Source organism: Diabrotica undecimpunctata, chromosome 1 (assembly GCF_040954645.1).
Source record: "Diabrotica undecimpunctata isolate CICGRU chromosome 1, icDiaUnde3, whole genome shotgun sequence".
NCBI classification, from domain to species: Eukaryota; Metazoa; Arthropoda; class Insecta; order Coleoptera; family Chrysomelidae; genus Diabrotica; species Diabrotica undecimpunctata.
In genome coordinates, this window is record NC_092803.1 from 4850067 (window position 1) to 4873856 (window position 23790).

Consider the following 23790-nt stretch of genomic DNA (forward strand, 5'->3'; position numbering starts at 1 on the left):
AAGAAAGAGAGGAAGACCCCGAAGGTCATTCAGAGATTAAATCGACGAGGCTATGGAGAAAAGAACCCTGCGAGATGGAGACTGGAATGACAGGGAAAATTGGAGAAAACGGTTGAGTGAAGGAAGACAGTAAAAACTGTGGAAATCCTTAGTAGTAGTGTAGTTTAAATTGTCATAAAATATTCCTAAATAAATAGGGTTTAAAACGAGTAAAAAAAGTTCCATTTTACTGTATTTATTTATTAATAATACTAAACACTGAATACTGTAAAACAAAGAACACAACCTAAGATATTGCACAAATTTGCAGTAATAATCAAATGCTTACTTTTGTTTATTTTTGTCAAATTAAGTAATAAATTACAATAAAAACAAATTGAATTTTAAATTACACACCTTCTAAATTTAGTCTGCCATATTGGTCACGTGTTGATTCACGTAATTGTAGATTTACCTTTAAAGAAGGAATATCTTTTCTTAAAATATGGCGTATGTTTAATTGCTATGTTTTCGCGACTTGGTTCTTCTTTTTCTCATATCATATCCTCATTACTCTTTTACAGTTCACAGTAAATCACAGACTACTTCAGGGCTTGGCAAATCTGCCCCTACGCCAGCTACTAAGCTCCCCCTAGGAGAAAACAGGTCCCAATCCTGTACTCCATCTAATCTCCATATATCTTTCCCCCCCTTCCCACTTGTCGTTAAATATACTTAAAATAAGGGCAGGAACGACCGGCAGTACCAAGATAAGGCACATAGGAAATGATCCTTGACTGGCTGATCATTGCATTATCATTCCTAAAAAATGTATGCGTGATGTCTAAGAGAATGAATCGGATGTTGTCACGCAGTTCGCGTGACGACCGGCACTTCTTTAAGTCCGGGTCAAGGAAGGTAATTCAGCTACTGGTCCACAGAAATTAAAACTCAAAATTAATTAATGTCGGTACATGGAACGTACAAGGGCTAAAGACAATCACAGGTAAGCTGTTAATTATTGAAAGAGAGCTGAAAAGGTGTACCATTGAAATTTTGGGACTGTATAAAAAGCATTGGTTAGGAGAGGTCCATTTTAGAACACATAACGGCAATTATGGTAACTTCTCTGGCAGAGAGACCCACAGGTGTTGCCATTCTGGTTTCACCAAGATTACAAAAGTCTGTCGTCGAATTTAAAACTATGAGCGACAACATAATTCAGCTTAAACTAGAAGGCAAACCACACAAAATTAATATCATATAAGTTTTTACGCCAACCAGTACAGCAGACGATAAATCCTACGAAAAATTAAAAACAAAAATTGCCAAAATTCCAAATAAAGAGCTCTCCGTGGACCACAGGACAAATATTTTAATTTTAAATAAGCTTAAAGTCAGCAAACGGCTATCCAGCAAAATTCATCTCCAAAATTGAAGATACATGAAAAACATGAAAATACTTATTATCTAAGGAAAGAAAGAAGGCAGAAGATCATAAGGAAGTTTCCCATCAATATGGATCGATCAAATTACAGGAATATACAAAAGATCTATGTTTGAATTAGAAGAAGTGATTAGAGACAGAGATCTTTGGAGATGGACAATACACGACATCATAATAACCACTACACTCCCTCCGGGTGGTCAGGATTAAACAGATCTTCATTGTTGGCGATTAGTGTGACTCAAATAGGTTTGTTTACACTGGATTAAAATAGTTCTGAGTATGTTTTACCCGTCCACTGTCTCATATTTTTGATCCAAGGGATTCTTTATCTACCTGGCTTTTTGCTTTCTGTTAATTTACCCTGCATAATAACTTATATAATGAGGTATTTATCGTTTCTCATCACATGACCAAATTATAAGACTTTTTCATGTTTTTCTGTACCGATCAACTTTTAGTCTTGACCTATTTTTTGTAAAACCTTTTCGTTGGTAACTCGATGTTCGGTACCTTCGGTAAGACCACATTTTAAATGCTGTTATTTGTTTGATGCTTGTTTCTATAAAAATTCATGACTCTACTTTACACAGGAGAGTTAGGAATACATAACAGTTAAATAATCGCAGTCTTATCATTATATTAAGGTCTAAGTTGCAAAAAATAGCCTCCATTCCATAAAAAATACTTCTGGCTTTCTCAATTTTAACACAAATTTCTCTGGAGAGATCTTAATCTTTATTTTAAGTTGCACCCCAGATCGTTTGTTATTTATTAATAACTAAAAATAAAATACTGAATTATCTGCAATAAATAAGTTAGTTTTCTCTCCATAGGTAGAAAATACCTAAACAACATGCTAGAACCCTGGATTATTCCAAAATTCGATAAAAAAATTATTTTTCTAAAGTACACTTTTTGTAATTAGTTAGATGCTTACATTATAGCAAAAGGTGTAAACTTTTACGATAAGATTTAAAATCTACTACTTTTATTTCATTATTATTACCAAACAGGTTCATTTTATTATTTTGGAGGCCTGTAGTGTTACTAATAAATTTCATTTCAATCAGAAATAAGTTTCTCAATAACGAAAAAACATAAATCAAAACATCAAAAATTTATATAAACTTTTGGTCTTTAGACCAAAATTCAATTGCACGAAATATTTTAGATTTTATGATTTTTTATGGTTTTTGAATAATATTCTTCCTTTTTTATATGATCTTTTGGGATATACTATGGAAGGTTTCATGTCATCTATGCCAACTCTATAGAAATGGATTTGTGCTGTACTTTTTTCAAATCTCTTCAGTTTGTTATGATTTCTTTATTTTCTCTTATTACTGTAGTATAAGAGCTCGGTCAGTTTACAATAAACAAACATTTTTAAACTATCCACAAAGTCAAACAAAAGTTTTAACATACTTAATCTTACATACGTATTCCAATAACAATCACTAATCTAATAATAGTGCACCATTAAATAAATTAGTTGTTAGCTCATGCACGACACATGTATATTGAACAGGTATGTTGAAATGCAAAAATAATAATTACAATGTTGGTTTTAATGAGTACTTTTACATGCCTCCTGTGCCCTTTTTGACATAAAAAAAGCATTTCGATATTTGGCAACCTGAAGTTGTACTACTAAACGATATTCTTTATCAAGAAATACATTTTGTCAAACGTTATTGCCATATTAAATACAAATCAACCATTGCTACACCTTCACAGAATTTTAGTGCCCTTTCTAGGTACAATTTCCAACAAAATCAAAGATCCTAAATGTTTTAAACGTCTAAATCTACCCCATCAATGTATCCTGAATCATCGTATCGTGACCTATCCGGAGTTCTAGTGCATCTACTTCCACCGGTAGGGCTTCTTGTAGCTAATCTAAGGACAGGATCATCGTATCTTCTGGAGACTAACGTAAAATCGTGATGCGCGTCCACCAATTTTTGAAGTCTGAAATATAAGGTTTGTGTTTATATCAACATAGTATTAATAGATCATAGACATTTTTATATTTTATAAATCGCTATTGCGCGTGAAAACGGGGACAAGTCATAAAACTTGAAAACGACAAAAACACTGTTTAAAATTTTACAAAAAAATTATTTTTTTACAGTTGTTTAGAATGGTAATCTACTTGAATTTTTTTTACATTTACTTTTCCTCAATGGATTAACATTTTTTTGCTGAGTCTTTGGAAACAAAATATGTTTTAAGCGATATTTGTTTGACTTACCTCGTTTTTCTATTATTTTTTAGTTTTTTCTTTTAGTTTTTCTATTATTACTAAGAAATATTACTAAGAAATATTACTAAGAATCATTAAACGCCGTTTGCAACAATACTTAGACAAACAAATTTCCCAAGAACAAGCAGGCTTTGTCAAAGGGAAGGGTCCGAGAGAGCAAATCCTTAATATGCGGCAGCTCATAGAAAAGGCCCGCGAATTTAAAATTCCAATAATAATCTGTTTTCTAGACTACCAAAAGGCATTTGATTGTGTGAAGTGGAAAGTTCTCTGGACAGTTCTTCATGAGATGGGAGTTCCAGATCATTTGGCAATATTAATTAAAAACTTATACGAAGATAACTCAGTTAAAATAAGAATTGAAAACCAGCAATCTGATACCTTCAAAACCAGCAGAGGTGTACGACAAGGGTGCATACTATCTCCAGACCTGTTCAATTTATATGGAGAATATATAATGAGGAACGCACTCGATGGATGGAGAGGCGGCATCTCCATTGCAGGAAAAAAGATCTCAAACTTAAGATTCGCAGACGATACAACATTGATAGCAACATCTGAAGAGGAGATGTCGAGACTGATAAAGAGAGTAGAAACCGAAAGCAACAAGTGTGGGCCCAAGATTAATAATCAGAAAACAAAAATCATGATTGTGGACCACGCGAATATCCTCCAAACAACAGGCGCCCTAAATCATTTCGAGAAAGTAGACGAGTTCACGTATCTAGGATCTTCCTTAAGCAATGCAGCCTCCTCCCATACGGAAATTCGCAGAAGAATAGGGATGGCCAAGAACGCGATGAGTCGACTGTCAAAAATATGGAAGGACCGCTCTTTATCCACAAAACTCAAAATGAGACTGGTACGGATACTCATTTTTTCAATCTTCAGTTACGGTGCCGAAACATGGACAATAAAATCAGAGGATAGGAAAAGGATTGACGCATTCGAAATGTGGTGCTGGAGACGAATGCTACACGTCTCGTGGACGGAGCACAGATCCAATCAGTCGATTCTCGAAGAGCTAAACGTTCAGACCAGACTCTCCTCTCAGTGTCTTGCAAATGTTTTAAAGTTTTTTGGCCACATTGCGAGAAGAGACAATGACAACTTAGAAAGACTAATTGTGTGCGGAAACGTAGAAGGACGTAGAGGCAGAGGACGCCCACCTATCCGATGGTCAGATCAAGTACAGAAAGCCACTGGAGAGACGTTTTCCGAGTCCATGAGAGCAGCCCAAAATCGCAAGGGATGGGGAGAATTGACAGCCCGCATTGTAGGAAATCACGATCCTCAGCAATGAGGAAACGACAAGAGAGAGAGAGAGACCTCGTTTTTCATAAATAAGCATATAACTTACCCCCTTTGTAATTAAACATAATAATGATAACACAGAGGATAATCGAAAATTTTGTTACGTTATTACAAGCTTACTTAAGTATAGGAGAAATGAGCTCCTTCCGACAGGGGGCAGCTTCAGACATTGATATTGTGGGTAAATTTAATGAATAAGGTTGGCAACACTGACATCAAAACATTCCATTACTACTCACACTATTGTAGTTCAGTCTGTAGAACAGTGCAGTAAAAGGTTCATGTCATAATGTGAAAAGTTAGTTTTTGGTGGTTGAAAGTCAAATTTTTTGATTGAAAGTAACATGAGTTTTTTATTAGAAAATAAGACTTAGGATAATTAACATTGCTACCAGTTTTAAGTCCATTTATTGCTATATAACCTGTACTATTCACATTTGTTACTGATGGCACTCTTAGGTTATATTTTTACATTTAGTCTGGACACATTGAGTTGGGCACCTTCAGACAAAAGGGTATGGGTCACTATCAGACAAACGCAATGAAAAATACAGACACCTTTTTTGAAATAACGTGAGATGGACATACTGACTATCCTAAAAACTGGGAAGCTCCAAGAATTGCAGGAAAGGACAGGCTATACGGTTTTATAAAACTCCACCCAAGATTATCTCTCCGTGCTGCTGAAGAATGCAGTATTGCACGTGCAATTTCCTTTAACAAACGTAATGTGAATCCTTTTTTTTTAATAATTATGAAAAATTAATCAAAAGATACCCAGAACTCTGTGACTCATCCTGGATTTATAATATGGATAAAACAAAAACTGAAACTAACCAAGAACCTTCTGGTGTGATTTCACAAAAAGGCCAAAAACAAGTAGCAGCTGCTGTAAGTGGTGAGAGAGGAACTCTGGTTACTACAGTTTTGTTTATACATGCCGCTGGAAATACAATACCTCCTGCTCTAGTATTTCCGAGAGTGCACTTCAAGAGTCACATGATAAATGAGCCCAATAAATTGCAACAATCATGAGAGCCACTTGTCAATTAAGACAATATAGCTAGCAAAAGCTAATAGCGTGCACATTCTAACAGTTCCACCCCATTGTATCCACATGATGCAACCACTCGATGTGGAATTAATGAAACCTTTTAAAACATATTGTAATGCTACAATTGATTCATTGTTGAAGTCTAATCAGAGCATTATAAATTCTTTAGAAAAAAAAACAGGAATATTCCCAGTTGACAGGCACATTTTCACCGACGATATGTTTGCTCCCAGTTTGATCAGTGAGAGACCTAATCCTCCAGATGAAACTGTTTCTGATGAACCTCTAACATGTCAACTAGCTGCAAGACTGCTGGTCTACCAACTTTAGAATCTGAAAAATCATCCTTATCTCCCAAAATTTCAAGCGAAAACTTTCAGCAACCAATAGACACTCCATCAACATTAAGCTGCCAAAATTCTACGCCTATGCCTTCCCAACAGCCTGGCTGTTATTTAAGTCCTGAGGAGATACGAGGATATCCAAAATCAAAACTCAATACTAGCTCCAACAAACCAAGAAAAAAGGGGGAAAGCAGAATAATAACTGACACCTCAGGAAAGCTTCTTTTGAGACAAAAACAGATCAATAAAAAAACAAAAAAAACCACCAACTATGCTGAACGTACTAAATCTACGAAAAGAAAACTATTTTTTGAAAATGAGAAGAATGAGAAGGCAAATGATGATGAAAATCACAAAAACTCTGATGATAAAGTATTAGAAGAACCACAGCAAAATTTTGGCAGGAGTGAATTAAAAATTTGAATATTTTGTGCTGATTAAATTTGGGACTGTAAAACAAAAAGATGTGTACTATGTTCGGAGAATCGTTGGTAAATGTGATGATGGGGATGTTGAAATTTCATTTTTGGGAATGTCATCTAAAGTAAATTATAAATTTTTCTACCCTATCGTACCAGATATCTCTAGTGCTTCTTTATCAGAAATTGTAGCCCTTTTGCCAGTTTCTTCTAAGCAGGGTACAAAGCGACAGAAATGATTATTGTCTTTTTCAGTTTCATTGGAAAACTTATGAATTAGGAGTTTGATTAAGTATCATAATATAGTTTTAAATATTATAATAAATAATTTTTAAAACATTTATATGAGGTTGTCATTTTTCCAATCGTGTCTGAAGCTGTACAACAAGTATAAGGTTTAATATTAAAAGCATATAAACAATGAAAGTTGGGTGAGCAATGTATTTTATGAATATTTTCTTTCTTTATTTGGTGAGGTACTTAGAGTGATATGACAGTTCAAATTTTTATGTCTGAAGGAGCCCCACTCTCCCCTACATTAAAGTATTAAAAACATTAAACATTAAATATATATTCATACAAATCTAGCTAAAAGATACTTCAAACTTTGAATCGTCGTCAGAAGTTGATGAATCCTGGAGTCATGAGTAAGAGTCTCACCGCAGGGATTCTGATATGTACGGCAGATAAGTCGCAGACGTAAGTCCATCAGGTATTTTTACTTTTCTATCGTTATAGGTATAGGCTTGTTATATGTCTTCTTGGGTAATAAATTTGTAGCCGCTTTTCTTCTCTTTCCTATATCTACGGTCTTAAAAGTTTTTTTTCTTCTTTGTCAAAGGACAACTTGTATTGAAACTATTTAGGTTTTTCATACTATAACCAACAAAACTGTCTCCGGTTTATCTTGTTATTATGAGTATCAGTTTTGTGGTTAACTAGTACGGAATTAAATAAGTCACCAAAATTAAGAAACGCAGATCGCTGTATTTCTATAACTAAAAGTTGATGTTTTCTCCCAACTTGCTGACTTAGTTGAGCCCAATCATGTGGATGTTCTATTTGTCTACTAAATTGTTTCTCCTTTTTTTCTATTAAACTATGATCCGTATCGCACTTCATATGTGTATGGGCTGGTATTAAAAACTTATGGCCAATATTTGTTTTAATCTTAATATTTATTCTGGCCAGGAGAGCAGTCTGAATACATTAGGTGTTCGACTTTAGGATCTAAATATTTTGTTAGGTAGGATATAGGCAGGAACCTATTTAATTTTTGTCCCATTTTGTTTAAGATTCAAGCCATAAATAGCAGCGAGCTTATGAGTTGTCACCATGGACGTATAAACACAGATGGACTCAGTTATTTACATAAAAATGTGAAGCCAACATTATTTGACTAGGTCACATTCTCAGCACCTTCAAATGTTGTCACATTTTTTTCATTAAAATATCTTATTCAGGTATCGCTGAAAATATTACTATATTTATTTTATACTCTACAGGTGCTATCAATCCAAAATAATAATTTATTACTTATATTAATTGTAATTAAAACATCAAATGTGCACATAGTGTGCATATCATTTAATAATAGCATATAACAGATATCAACCAATTATTTTATATGTAGAAGTACTGAAACCTATTTATTAATGGCAACGGTGTTTACATTTCTCTGTCTTATGGCTCTACGTCAAACTTCAAATGCTGTTCCATGTCATGTCCATGTTTTGTTTACTTTTTACCCAAGATGAGGAAAAGTTGTTTTTCGATATTTTGGCTGTATTTTAAGTGATATTTGTAAATAGTGAAATAAACAAATTATAATAATGGTGCTACAGTTTTACATTTGCAAAAAATAACGAAATATTTACATCCCAATGTCTCATTTAATTTGTAAGTACTGTTTGTTTACATTATTTAAGATGAGGAACTGAGGAAGCCTGTGTGTTTATATTTTAAAATATGTCTTTCATAGGCATGAATAGGCTTTCATAAATAAAACTCATTTATTTTTCTATGTAGATTTCCAAATAATATTGATTAATGATGAAACTTACTCTAAACTTCAACAGAGAAAACAGTATAAAAAAAACCTTTCAAAAGCATCCTTTTTGGTTATTTAAACTTGTAAGGAAGCTGAAAAATATTTCAGATTTTTTAATAAAACTATAAATATCTACAACAGACTAGTTAAAAACCTTATGAATATTTTGATTAATAAAACCATACAAAATGTCCCAAAATCAATCTATGAGCATTTTGGTGACCATATGTATGATGAAAATGCAATCGATGGTCACTCTATGCAACTTTTAAAATTGGTTCTTGAGAAATATTTTAAAATTGGAATTCATCATGAAACGAGGACTACTTTAGATGCTAACACCGTGCGCATAAGAAGCGTTCTTACTAAGACTGTTTTATTTCGCAATCAATAAAAATTTATTTTTATACCAACGTCTTCTATTATGTCTATTTACCATTTTTACTTTAATATTTCTGTTCGGTAAATAGCTTTCCAATAATTTATACATTTTCACGCCTACTTTTTAATAAGTAGGTATATTTGCAAATAATTTTATGTCAAATGCTAGCAAGAGCTTTGGAATGATCAATAAATAATTTTGTAGCAGAAACCCTTACTACGTGGAATCTATTGATATTGTATTAAAACAAATGTGTTACAATTTGAAAAAATATGTTTTAATACATTATCAATAAATATAGGTATGTACTTAAATTTGACAAATGTATATTTTTTAATTGTTTTTTTTTATCGTAGGATTATTTGATACCTATTAAAAAATTAACTTGAGCTCAACTATATTTTTATTGTATTAATTTTAAAGCAAATAAAATTGTATTTTATTTTTTCTATAAAAACGTGTTTTTATACATTATTACTACTTCCAATTATTAACTTCTGAATAATTGTCCCCGCGAGTAAAAATTCAAGCACGCTTATGCTCATTGAGGAAGTATTACAGTCTATCGATACCCGTTTTACTCCCCTTTACCCTCTTGTCCAGGAATATCGAAGCTTCAAAACAGTGTGTGTTTAAGGTATCTTATTGCTGGGTCCATCTATGTTTATACGTCCATGGTTGTCACAGTTGTGAACGGTATGATTGAAAGTCTATAATTGCCTCTTCTAAAACGACCGCTTTGAAGCTCTAGTGTTGACAGTCATTGCTGGAGATCAAAAGTAATAGTTTTCATGTTAGCATGATATTTAGTCAATCATTTATCTTCTTCGTTGGTTTTATATCCTTGATCAGCTTGTAAATGGTGTTCGTTTAACTACTGTTTTAGTTGTATTATTTTATCCTCATTCTTGCACATATTAATTTTCATTTTTAATTTGTCATATGTACCGCACGTGTGTTATTTAGGTTTCGTTGATGTTCAAGCTATAAAATATGTTTTCGTATATTTAACTATTAATAAAATTATTTCCGTATATCTTCTTGTAAGCTTCATAAATAGCAGTAAGTTTAGTGTAAAGGTAAATATTTTCTCAATGACAGCCTTCTTGTATAGTGACTTTCATATAACGGTATAGACAAAATGTGAACATTTGCCATTATTTTCTGAACATCTAATACCTTCTTTCAATTTTCATAATATACTCGTTGGTCTAATATCATTACGCCAGATTTAAACATTTTTTCGCTGTTGTAACTTCTAAGGAAAATGATAAATTATAGTATGCTGTCGGTATCGTTGTTTGTTTGAGTCAGGACACCTAATTTGCGTAGAACTCTTCTCTTTAACATCCATGAGAGCAACTTTATATTCTAAATTACGAATCTGACCATTTCCCAGAATTTTTTGATAATTTACAGGCAAACTTCATCCTTTATTTTTTCCTTGCACTTATTTCTACGAGGGTGGATTGATATAAAACTAAGCCTTTGATAGAAAAAACAAGTTTTTTGAAATTAAATCGATTTATTTCTCAACATAGTGTCCTTTTAGCTCGATTTACTTAGTAAGACGATGTTCCTATTTTTTTATCCCATCCGCATAGTACTTTTGCTCGAGCTCTTCAAAATAGGCCAAAGTTTCAGCGACGACTTCATCATCTGTTGCGAAACGGCACATTCGGTATCGAATCGATCCAATAATGTTGCGTAGTACTCACCATTGATTATTTTTCCTTTTTCCAAGCAGTCAATGTGGATGATGCCCTTTGCATCCCAGAAAACAGTCGTCATCACTTTGCCGGCCGAATGTGCACTCTTTGCCTTCTTCGGCGGCCCTTCAGGTTTCATCAACGGGGATAAATTGGCAAGAAATATTCTTCGGATCGTTTTCGAAGTGATCACACATTTTTGCATTTGATCGATTGTCAGCAAACACGGCACCTATCACGCGGATAGCTTTTTCATGTCCAAATGATGGTGAATGATGTTGTGTACGCGTTCGTAGGAAATGTTCAGAACCTCTATTAACTCGCGGAGCTTAATTCGACGGTCTGTCATAATCATGTCATGGACTTTGTTGATCATTTCCGGCGTGGTGACCTCATTTGGCCTTCCGGGACGCTCATCATCAAAAACACTCGTACGACTACGAACAAATTTAGCTTTCCAACATTTTACTGTTGCTAACGAAGGTGCAACCTCCACCATAAACTTCGTCCAGGTCGGCTTTGATTTGCACAATCGTTTTACCCTTTTTGTGGAGAAACTTATTCACCGAACGATACTCGACTTTTCCATTTCTCCGAAAACACAAAATTTGCTTGCTTTTGACGGCTATAGAAACCAAACTAATTGTTTTTAAAACTTAAAATTTTGACCGACGTCACGTCATGAATGGCAAATGTCAACACCGAAACCAATTCGATATCAAATAGCGCCATCTATCAAGGGCTAGTTTATTATCAATCTCTCCTCGTATATCATTTCAGCTCTTATATAGTTTTTTCTTTAATCTCTTTTTCAGTTCTTGTAACATACGACTTATCAAAATTTCATTTTTCTCGTCTCTCTTGTCTCATTTTTTTCGTTTCTTTGTTCGTGCGTTTTTTAGCTTTCTCGCGGACTTTCCCGTCTAAGTTATATTGGTCTACTGTAGTATTATTCATATGTTCTTTTGAATTGGCTCGTCCCTTTTTTTCTACCGTATCGCTGTCCCTGGCAAAGCTAGCATATATTTCATACTGAGCAGGGACAAAATCTGAATCTGCAATACTATCATTTGATTAGAAATCTAATAGATCCTAAATTTCATCTGGGAGTGATGCAGCAACACTACTGGCGTAGGATATCTCAGACTCATCTCTGGCATTGTGCTCTACAATGCAACAAAAATAAAAATTTTATTAGCAAGCAACAAAAAAACGACACGGAATGCACATTTTGTTTTTGTTTATATAATTTTTCCATAGTTTATACTACTTATGCCTACTTACAAGTTTTTCTGCATTGGTATAATCCCCTCCCCCTGATTCAGCCTTCTAAAAATTGCAAGGCATAGCCAGACGTTGATAAAGATGTTAATAGAGACATGGGCTCCAGATTAAAGCAGTTATCTGAATTGTGTTTCGAAACTATTTTACGGATTTAATATCAGATGTCGCTATTGCGTCGGTTTCGAAGCCATTTTATTGTTGCTTCCTAAAGACAGAAAAGATTAATTTTCACGTTGAGAACGCCTATGAATAACTGTTCTAATGAGCTTTATTAAAGCGAAATACGTATAAACAGATACATAGACGATTTGTACGTGAAATGAAATCTTTACTGTCTTTTTCTTTTTCATTTTATTTGGATCTACTCTGTATGAGTACAAGAAACCAATTCGCTAACGATTTCTGCTTAGTTGGGGAGACATGTCGTGGAATGCAAATTTTAGATTCCCCATGTCTCTATTAACATCTTTATCAACGTCTGGCTATGCCTTGCAATTTTTAAAAGGCTCCAGATTAAAGCAGTTATCTGAATTGTGTTTCGAAACTATTTTACGGATTTAATATCAGATGTCGCTATTGCGTCCGTTTCGAAGCCTTTTTATTGTTGCTTCCTAAAGACAGAAAAGATTAATTTTCACGTTGAGAACGCCTATGAATAACTGTTCTGATGAGTTTTATTAAAGCGAAATACGTATAAACAGATACATAGACGATTTGTACGTGAAATGAAATCTTTACTGTCTTTTTCTTTTTCTTTTTCAAAATAAATTATGTTTTTACTTACCATCGGCGTTATTCAGATATTTAAGCATCTTCAGAATATGTTTTCTTCTAGGTAATTTTAAATTTTTTCCTTTATTATATTATTATTACTAAATCTAAACAAACATTTTTATTTTGCAATAATAAATCACAACTATGTATATATCAACAAAAATAGCCAAACACATAAAAAAGAAAGGAATAACACCAGCTTTCAGAACAAATAACAACCTAGGCAAATATATTAAAAACAACAAGAGCCAACATAAAAAACACTCACACAGTGGTATGTACAAACTTAAATGTGGCGACTGCCCGAAAACTTACATTGGTCAAACAGGTAGAAATTTTAATAAACGAATAGCAGAACATAAAAGGGCTTTCAATAATAGAAAAACAGATTCTACATACGCACTTCACCTTCTAGATCATAATCATTCTTTTAATGACGAATTTAAAATTCTACACATTCAAAATAAAGGCCTTAAGCTATCTTTGTTAGAATCTATGGAAATCAACAAATTAAAAAACACAGATATAATTCTGAATGACCAGCTTGAGACATACAGTTCTCCCCTCCTCAACCTATTTCATTAGAGACTATAAAGTGTAAACCCATACCAGAAACAGATCACTTGAGAAAGGCAATTAGCCGAAATAGCTGTAGTGATAAGAATTTAAAATAAATTTTGTGGAAGTTTTGAAAACAAAGTTCTCAGTGTTTTATTGTTACATATTAACATATCCCTTTTTACACTTAATTTTGTGTACTATTTTGTAAGTGCCTTTTTTGGATCAACTTAACATACATATTTAGCTACATTGACTCTTACCCCTTTCACCCACAATTAAAACATGTTTTTTAACCTATATTTGAGTTAATCCCGTTTCCATCAAAAATTGACTTGCCACCTTTTTCACGCCAAACAGCGAAATAATTTATTGTACTTAGTTCGTAGAGTCTTTGTGCATGCGAAATCGTTATATTTCTAACTTATTAACTGTATATTTACCTGGAAATTAAGTCATAATCAGGAATCGGCATCCCAACGTTAAGTATCTTAGCGACCGAGTGTTTGAAGTTCTGCAGCTGAGCCTCGCGTCTTTGAACGTCCAGCAAATTTTCTTTGATTCTAGTCAAATCGTCCCGAAGATGTTGAATAGAATGCTCGCTGATGTTCCGTTCTCTTTCGACGGTATCCCCAGTGGTGCGGACCTGGTCCTTTAGCAAAGTAACTTTCCGGTTACATTTGTTTCTGAGGGTCTCTGATTCGATCAGGCGTTTTTGAAGGTCCTCGAGCTTTCTACCCTTTTCTAAAGAAATTATCTGGAAAAAATTAAATAGTTAAATATTTATCAGATTATTTTAAAAGAAAAATATATCTGCAAAGAAAAATGTATGTACGAGTATGCTTGCGATGTGGTGGTAGTTGAAAAAATTAGAGCAAAAACTGAAAAGATTAAGATAGGTTCATAAAAGGTATAATATACAAAAATAAAGAGAATGTTTACAATAGAATATTAATTGCAATAATAAAATATTACGTTAATCTTAGATAAACGGTACGTTTGGTTTCAGAAAAGATAAGGGTATTAAGGGAGCCGTATTCTGTTTTATTTTGCTCATGTAAAAATGTCAGGATCAATAAAAAGCGACTTACTTCGTTCCGTCGATTAAGAAAAGTTTTTAATATTAATAGTGACGAAAAGTTGTCAAATATAACAAGAAATAAATTGAGAACAATTTTGTACAAATTAGACTTTGTTTTGGAGAATATTGATAAAAAATGTTAATATAATTATAATGAATAATTTGGCGATATATAAGGGAAGTTCAAAAACTTGAAAAAAAAAACGGTTGTGGCAGTCCAGTGGGACTGCCGGTAGAATTTACACTTCTATATACGCATTCGCCGTTACAAATTTATTTGGGAGTCAATCTGCAAAATCATTACATATGTAATGCTATAGGTAAGACATAGCAGAAAGAGAAACAGAATTAATAACAACTTACTAACAATTAATAAACAACATTTGACCTGTAATAGGAGTATAGTAAATAAGGGATTGTATTTAAAAATGACAATAATATACATAAAAAAATACACTACAATACAGTGCAACATAATTCAATATAATAATACAATACAAATTAAAATGCAATATTCATAAGTATTTAAAAATGACAATAATATACATAACTTTTCTACTTACGCATACGTTTAATTTACCATGTAATAATATTAATAAAAAAGTCCTCCCCGAATGGGAATCGAACCCCGGTCTCCCGCGTGACAGGCGGGGATACTGACTACTATACTACCGAAGACATGACACAAACGTATTTCAAAATTGACAGTTCTGGGTCATACAGTGATTTATTGAGATTATTATTTTAAAATACAAAAGACTAATATAATTATGAACATTTAATAAATAATACAAAACATATCACATAAATAATAATATTAATAAATATTTTATTATATATATATATATTATTATATGTATACATATATATATATATATATATATATATATATATATATATATATATATATATATATATATATAAATATGTTGGAAATATCGGGTATGTGGTCTATATTAAATAAAAATCTTTGTTTTTTCTAAAGCTCAATATTTCGCCATTTATTTAATAGCTTCATCGGGAGTAACTGTAAAAAACAAACATTTCAAAAACACTGACGTACACTTAGATTTACAATACTTACAGAAATTAAAAGATTATACACATAAATAAAATTGAATATTAAAATAACATTATTGTTGATGAAACTGTACATTTAATAAAATGCATGTTAAAATTTCAGTTCACAATTAAAACCGAGACAGATCTTAGTATACCATTTTTAGACACAAAGGTATTAAGAACAAATGACAATATTCTGACATTGGATTGGTACCAAAAGCCAACAGCATCGGGAAGGTATATGAATTACTTTTCAAACCATACCACTCGTCAAAAATATAATACAGTATTGGGTATGAAAAACAGGGTAATGTCCATTGTTGATGATAATTTGTTACAAAAAAATCTGGATATATTATACAAAATTTTTCTAAACAACGGCTATCCTAAACATATTTTAAAAAAACTCATTTACAGCAGTAATTTCTATGATGGTCCTATCCTTGACTCTAACAATGAGTCAATCAAATACAAAAAACTCCCCTTTATTAACGGTCTAACTCAGTCTGTCGTATCCATATTTAAAGATGTTTCCAATATTAATATAGCTAAATACAATACCATAAATAGCAAACAACTTTTTTCTAAAATTAAAGACCCAGTACCAACCTTATATAGGAGTAATGTGGTATATGAAATACCGTGTCTAGGATGTGAAAAAAAGCTACATTGGCCATATATCGCAGTGGCTAAAACAACGTATTACACAGCATAAAAGTGATTGCCGCTTAGGAAAAAATTCTTGCGCAGTTGTCGAGCACTACAAAAACACCGGTCTTCTGTTAGACTACAACAATGCTCGTATTTTGGCACAGACTGAAAATTACAAAAGTAGGTTATTTTTGGAGATGTACCACATTAACAAAAATAAACAAACTTTAAATTATAAAACAGACACGGGGCAATTAAGCAACATATATTGCAATATATATTAAACAAAATTTAAAACTACACTCACCTTAATGATTAATCATACTAACTAGCCTTAATGATTAATTAAAGAAATACTATTCCTCTAATGTTTTCTTACATTGTTATTTTTTGCATTTTGAAATAATTTTTACTTGTTCCATCTTATTTATTGTTAACGAACGTGCTCAAAGATATTTTAAATTTTAACATGCATTTTATTAAATGTACAGTTTCATCAACAATAATGTTATTTTAATATTCAATTTTATTTATGTGTATAATCTTTTAATTTCTGTAAGTATTGTAAATCTAAGTGTACGTCAGTGTTTTGAAATGTTTGTTTTTTACAGTTACTCCCGATGAAGCTATTAAATAAATGGCGAAATATTGAGCTTTAGAAAAAACAAAGATTTTTATTTAATATAGACCACATACCCGATAGTTCCAACATATTTATAAATTGTTTTTTGGTCGAAATAATCACGTTAAATATATATATATATATATATATATATATATATATATATATATATATATATATATATATATATATATATATATATATATATATATATAATATTAAATATATATACAAAAGGAACATTTTTATATTCGAGGGAGAAAGAGAGAGAAAATCTTCTGTCTCTCTCTTACTCATTATCTTACATATGTAATGATTTCACAGATTCACTCCCATAAAAATTCCCAACGTGGAGCGCGCGTATAGAAGTATAACTTAAAAAAAAAGAAAATAGTGCACCAACTCAAATATTATTAAAAATATTAATACTAGAATTTGAACTTCTTTCATCAACGTACTTTATAATCTGCAGCTTCAGCCAGCTGTGCATTAAGATCCCTAATCTGACTTTTGGCTTCGGCAAGTTGTAGTTGAAGCCGGTCCACTTGCTTGACCAGCTTCTTGACTCGTAGGTTAGCTTCATCGCGCTCGTTTTGGATAAGGCATTTAGTCCTAGTGTTGTCTTCTTGCAGCGACAGTTTCCTACGTAGTAGATCTAAGTGAAGTTCTTTTCGTTGTAGTTGCTCTCGAAGATTTCTGACTCTACGTTGAAGTTGGTAGATAAGGGTGGTCTGTGAATAGAAATAATAAGATAAGTGATATTTTAGATAAATAGTGAAATGCTGAACATATTTTTTAGAACTATGCAGAATTTTGTTTTTGTATTTCTCTAGTAAAAATGTCAAAAGTAATATGTTCAGCTTTTTGTATTATAAAAGCATATTGTGTGCTATAATAATAATGATTGGTGGTTTAAAATGATTTGTTTTATTTGTGCTTAGTATGCGACTACGGAACAAAAGATGAAAAGTTTAGGTAAATATAGAATAACAAAAAGTATGGCATTTAAACATAGAATAACTTTATCTAAAAGCAAATAGTTTTCTATTTATACAGGGTGGCGCACCGAAAACGAAACAGATGCATTTACTGGCAGATGATTCCTTTAAAAAAAAAACGCTTGGACCCGTCGATTTTGTTATCGAGGGGGAAACAAAATTGGCATAAAATCACATTAACATTTGCAGCCCCCTAAGCGGGGGTGGCACCATCCCTAAAATCTTAAATGGAAAGGGGGGTCGAATGATCCATCATTTAAAAGGTCTTTCAACTCCCTTTACAATGATGTAAAATTCATGTACTTCAATTCAGTAGTTTTGGAGATTTATTGATTTAAAGTTTAAATACATCATCGTAAGAGGAGATCAATACATAGCAGCAAAGGTGTTAAAAAATAAAGAATGAACTAACCTGTCTGCCGAGTAAATGTTGAAAATGACCACCATTACTTTCCATGCAATAATAAAGATTTTGCTGAAAACGTTGCCGGACATTTTGCAATATTTGAGGAGTAATTTGATGGCACTCATTCACAATTCTTTGTCGTAAATCTTCTAAGGATGTTGGCTGAGTAGCATATATTTTGCTTTTTAAGTAACTTCACAAAAAGAAATCCAAAGGTCATAAATCTGGCGATCTTGGGGGCCATTCAACGGCAATCCATTGACCTGGAAAGGTCTGATCTAAATAATGCCGAACTCTTAATGCGTAATGTGGTGAGGCACCATCCTGTTGGAACATCAACATATTCTCAACGTATCGACCATCATTCTGATTTTCAATTATATCTGTTAGCGCAGGATCTATGGCATTTTGCAATAATTCCAAATACATTTCAACAGTCAAATTTCCAGGTAAGAAAAAAGGACCAACCAAATGATCGCCAAAAATGCCAGCCCAAACATTTAATTTTTGTGGCTGCTGTGTGTGTACCTCATGGTAAATTCTGGGATTAGAGTCCGACCAATATCGACAATTATGACGATTTACTTCGCCATTTAAAAAAAAAAGGAACATTCGTCGGAAAAGCAAATGTTAAATAAAAATTGTTCATCGTTTGTAATTCGTTCACTCATAACTTCACAAAATTCTAATCGCTTATCAAAATCGTCTTCATTAAGTTCTTGTACAAGGTGAATTTTATACGGATGAAAATTATGGGCCTTTAGAATCCGTTGGATAGTACGTCGACTAACACCACACGAAGTTTGCAATTTGCGGGTTGTGCTAAAGTGCTAAAACCCCCACTTCTGTTGCTTCGTTCCTTATAGGATTTTCAATATTACGTTTTTTATTGGCGACTGATCCAGTTTCCCGAAATTTAGCTACAAGTTCTAGAACATATTTTCGGTGCACATTATTGTTCTCATGTCGCTCATTAAAAATTTGTGCTGTTCTATTAGCGCACTGATTATTTCCGAAAAATATTTCAATAATTTCAACCCTTTCTGCCGTAGAATATACCATGGTTAATTTATGAATAAAGCAATAAATGATATTTTAACAACAAAGATTGGTCAAATCAATCGCAAACTAATGTACTATTTCCTATTTAAAATAAGTACGTGGCATTCTCTACTTATCTTTCTTCAAGAAACAACTTTTTTTGTCACAAAGGACACTTCAATTGCTATTTTTATTATTAATAAACCATGGGCGTAGTAAATAAAAGCATTTACTTATCAAGAAAATGATTTTACTCAAATTTCTTCTGAAAGAAGTACAAACTAATTTGATGTACCTATTAAAGTCTACTTTAAACTTTAAATCAATAAATCTCCAAAACTACTGAATTGAATACATGAATTTTACATCATTATAAAGGGAGTTGAAAGACCTTTCAAATAATGGATCATTCGACCCCCCTTTTCATTTAAGATTTTAGGGATGATGCCACCCCCGCTTAAGGGGCTGCAAATGTTAAAGTGATTTTATGCCAATTTTGTGTCCCCCTCGAAAACAAAATCGACGGGTCCGAGCGTTTTTGCAAAATAGGAATCATCTGCCAGTAAATGCCTCTGTTTCGTTTTCGGTGCGCCACACTGTATAGTATTTCTATAGAAATAGTTTAAGTTGTATTTAGTACTATTGACACTGAATAATGATGCAATAAACTAATGAAAACCACAAATCTCTAACACTAGAAAGACGGAAGAGCCAATTTGGCCACTGTTGCGATTTGAACTTATTGTAGTTTTTCAATATATTGTAGTTTAATGGAGTATTATAGAAAGACGGTTGAAAGGTAAAAACTCAAATAGCTGCGTGATCGCTATAATATTTTCATGTATTATAAAGATTTTGGTGGGCATATCATGAATTAGTTAATATGAATTGATTGTACTATCACATTGAATCATTGTTTTATCTATTCTTGTAAAAAATAATGAAGGATTGTGATGGATGAAATTATGAAGCTATGAAAAACAATTTTAGAAAAAACTAAACTAGCAGTGCTCATGATTACCTTTTCTCGTGGCCAATACCAATCACATAATGCCTAAAAATTATTTAAAGTCAATTGTTTGAAAGAGATTTTACTATTTTAATAATTTCTAGCACTTAGTAATACCTACTTTATTTATAGAACTAAGAAAAATATATAAATTTAAAATGTGTTTTTGGAAAATTTGTCTATATTTACTTATGTATTAATTACTATTTAAATATGAATAAGCCACAATTAAAGGTTAAAATACGTTTATTGACGTTTCAATTTCCACTTCGGAAATCGTTCTCAAAATACAAACATTAGTAAATTAAACAAATTTTGTTTTTTTTTTGTTACTTGGTGAAAAATTCTTCTAATAATTTAATTTTCTCTGACTCATTTATATTGATAATTCAGACATACGTTATACATTTTAAAGTAGACGACTTTAAAATAATATTGCCAATATTGTTGAGTTGCGTTCCTGGGACGACTTTACTTATAAGATAGTTCATTCGATTACATGAAATCAACTTTAACTTGAGAATATCCGTCAGAAAAGATCATAACATGTAATTCGTGTTTAAAAAGACAAACACATGCCATGATGACAGTAAAATTCTCCTGTTAGTGATTCCATAGTAAATTATGAGGGAAAACCCAGGAAAAACCTCATAATACTATCCCGGCATGGTAAGTATTTGATCGTGCATTTAGTTTACCTTGAATAAACACCAAATTCCGATTTTATATGTTTGTTATTTAAAAAACATAAATGATGTATTATCTATATGTTACTGACTTACCAATACTAGTATTTTCCTTATAATAACTTCCTCTTTCAATATGGGTAACCAGATCCTACTACATTCTGCCGAGGAATTCGCGACACAATTGGTCTCATTTAGTATAATTAGAGCGGCTTCTTTGATTTTTCTCTTTTTACCATCTAAATAATGAATCCTATAAACAAAGTTTCGGACTAGCAATGGGCTCTAGTTTATCTCCATTATTAGCCGATATATTTATGGAAGATTTTGAAACAAATATTATTTCTAAACAAAATTTAAAACCCTCAGTATGGTGGAGCTATGTAGATGATGTATTCTCAATATGGCCTCATGGATCAGAGTTGTTGGACACATTCCTAAATGATATAAACGATAAAGAAGAGACAATAACATTTACCATGGAAAAGGAATATAATAACACATTACCTTTTCTGGATGTTTTAATCTCTAAGAACGATACTGGATACGAAACTCAGGTGTATAGAAAACCAATAAACACCAACAAATATTTAAATTTCAAATCAAATCACAATATTAATATTAAAAAGGGAACTATTAAATCCTTATACGATAGAGCCAAAATTACTTGTTCTAACGAAAATTCGTTCTTGGAGGAAAAACATTTGTTAACATCTGTTTTATTAAAAAATGATTATCCTTTATCGTTTATAAATAAGGAATTTTCAACAATCGATAGAATAGAACAAAACAACTTAGAACGAGATCCTACAGCATATGCAAGGAATAATACGAGGAGAATAACAATACCATACATAAAAGGATTATCGGAAAAGATTAAATGGATAGGAAATAAATTCAACATTTCAACAACATTCAAAACAACAAACACGTTGAGACCTATTTTGTCCAAAACCAAACCTAACAATGAACAAGAAAGGACAAAGAATTGGATTTATAAAATACCTTGTGAATGCGATCAGTTTTATTTAGGTGAAACATCAAGACCATTAAATATTAGAATAAGTGAACATCAATCCTATATTAAAAATAGAGAATTTGATAGATCTCAAATCTGTAAACACGCATGGGATAATGAACATAGGGTTCAATGGAATTATTCAAATATAGTCCTAAAAGAAACGGATGGTAAAAAAAAATCAAATAAGCGGCTCTAATTATGCTAAATGAGACCAATTGTGTCGCGAATTCCTCGGCAAAATGTAGTAGGATCTGGTTACCCATATTGAAAGAGGAAGTTATTAAAAGGAAAATACCAGTATTGGTAAGTCAGTAACATATAGAGAATACATCATTTATGTTTTTTAAATAACAAACATATAAAATCGGAATTTTATTGTTTATTAAAGGTAAACTAAATGCACGATCAAATACTTACCATGTCGGGATAGTATTATGAGGTTTTTTCCTGGTTTTTCCCTCATAATTTACTATGGAATCACTAACAGGAGAATTTTACTGTCATCATGGCATGTATTTGTCTTTTTAGAAACGAATTACATGTTATGATCTTTTCTGACGGATATTCTCAAGTTAAAGTTGATTTCATGTAATCGAATGAACTATCTTATAAGTAAAGTCGTCCCAGGAACGCAACTCAACAATATTGGCAATATCATTTTAAAGTCTACTTTAAAATGTATAAGGTATGTCTGAATTGTCAATATAGATGAGTCAGATAAAATTAAATTATTAGAAGAATTTTTCACTAAGTAACAAAAAACAAAATTTGTTTAATTTACTAATGTTTGTATTTTGAGAACGATTTCCGAAGTGGAGATTGAAACGTCAATAAACGTATTTTAACCTTTAATTGTGGCTTATTCCCATTTAAATAGTAATTAATTTAAAATGCCACAATAAAATAGCTTCAGAACAATATTACTGATGTATGACATGTAAAATCACACGAAACGTGTCAGGTTTAAGAAAATACGGTGTTCATTTTTCAAAAATTTTTTAGCGGTATTAATTTTTTCTTAATAGATTTGTTTATAGGTCAATATTACTTAGTTTGCTTGAAACTGAAAACATACTGTGACATATCATGAAAATTTCTTATTTTCTATCTAAAATTACCTTATCATAATATGGCCAATTGTATTTATAATAATCCTAAAACATATTTTTTATTAATATGCATCCTTAGATTGTAATATATTGCAATTATTTAACTAATACAGATTTTTAAGAACATTTTTTAATGTTTTAATTAAAGTAGCCCTAAAAAATAAATTTTGTAAAACTCCAAATATTATTATAATAAGTTTTCTTTGTACTCTGAAGGAACTGTATGCTAATGCTAACTCAAAGGTAAAGGTTGGAAATAATCTGTCAAATGGATTCCAAATGAATAAAGGCGTTAAGCAGGGCTGCTGTCTCTCCCCGACATTATTTAAAATTTATCTAGAACAAGCTCTAAAACTGTGGAAGATTTAACAACAATAGTATATACACTTTGTCATTTGCAGATGATCAACTAGTGATAGCACAAGATTATGAAGATATTGAGTATATGACTCGAAAATTAATCGAGGAGTATAAAAAATGGGGACTTGAAATCAATATCCAAACAACCGAGTATATGTGTA

General features: G+C 32.0%; 1 protein-coding gene across 1 annotated transcript in view; it reads right to left on the minus strand.

The window, feature by feature from the left end:
- Positions 1 to 294: 294 nt before the first annotated feature.
- Positions 295 to 23790, minus strand: part of LOC140445583 (coiled-coil domain-containing protein 170) — a 91019-nt gene continuing 67523 nt past the window's right edge. Inside the window, exons 12-16 of the mRNA XM_072537757.1 lie at positions 23279 to 23314; positions 20466 to 20498; positions 17458 to 17730; positions 14027 to 14340; positions 295 to 3400 (exon numbers count right to left, since the gene is read on the minus strand). Coding sequence (XP_072393858.1) covers positions 3223 to 3400; positions 14027 to 14340; positions 17458 to 17730; positions 20466 to 20498; positions 23279 to 23314 — 834 coding nt within the window. The 3' untranslated portion in view covers positions 295 to 3222. The remainder of the gene's footprint in view (positions 3401 to 14026; positions 14341 to 17457; positions 17731 to 20465; positions 20499 to 23278; positions 23315 to 23790) is intronic.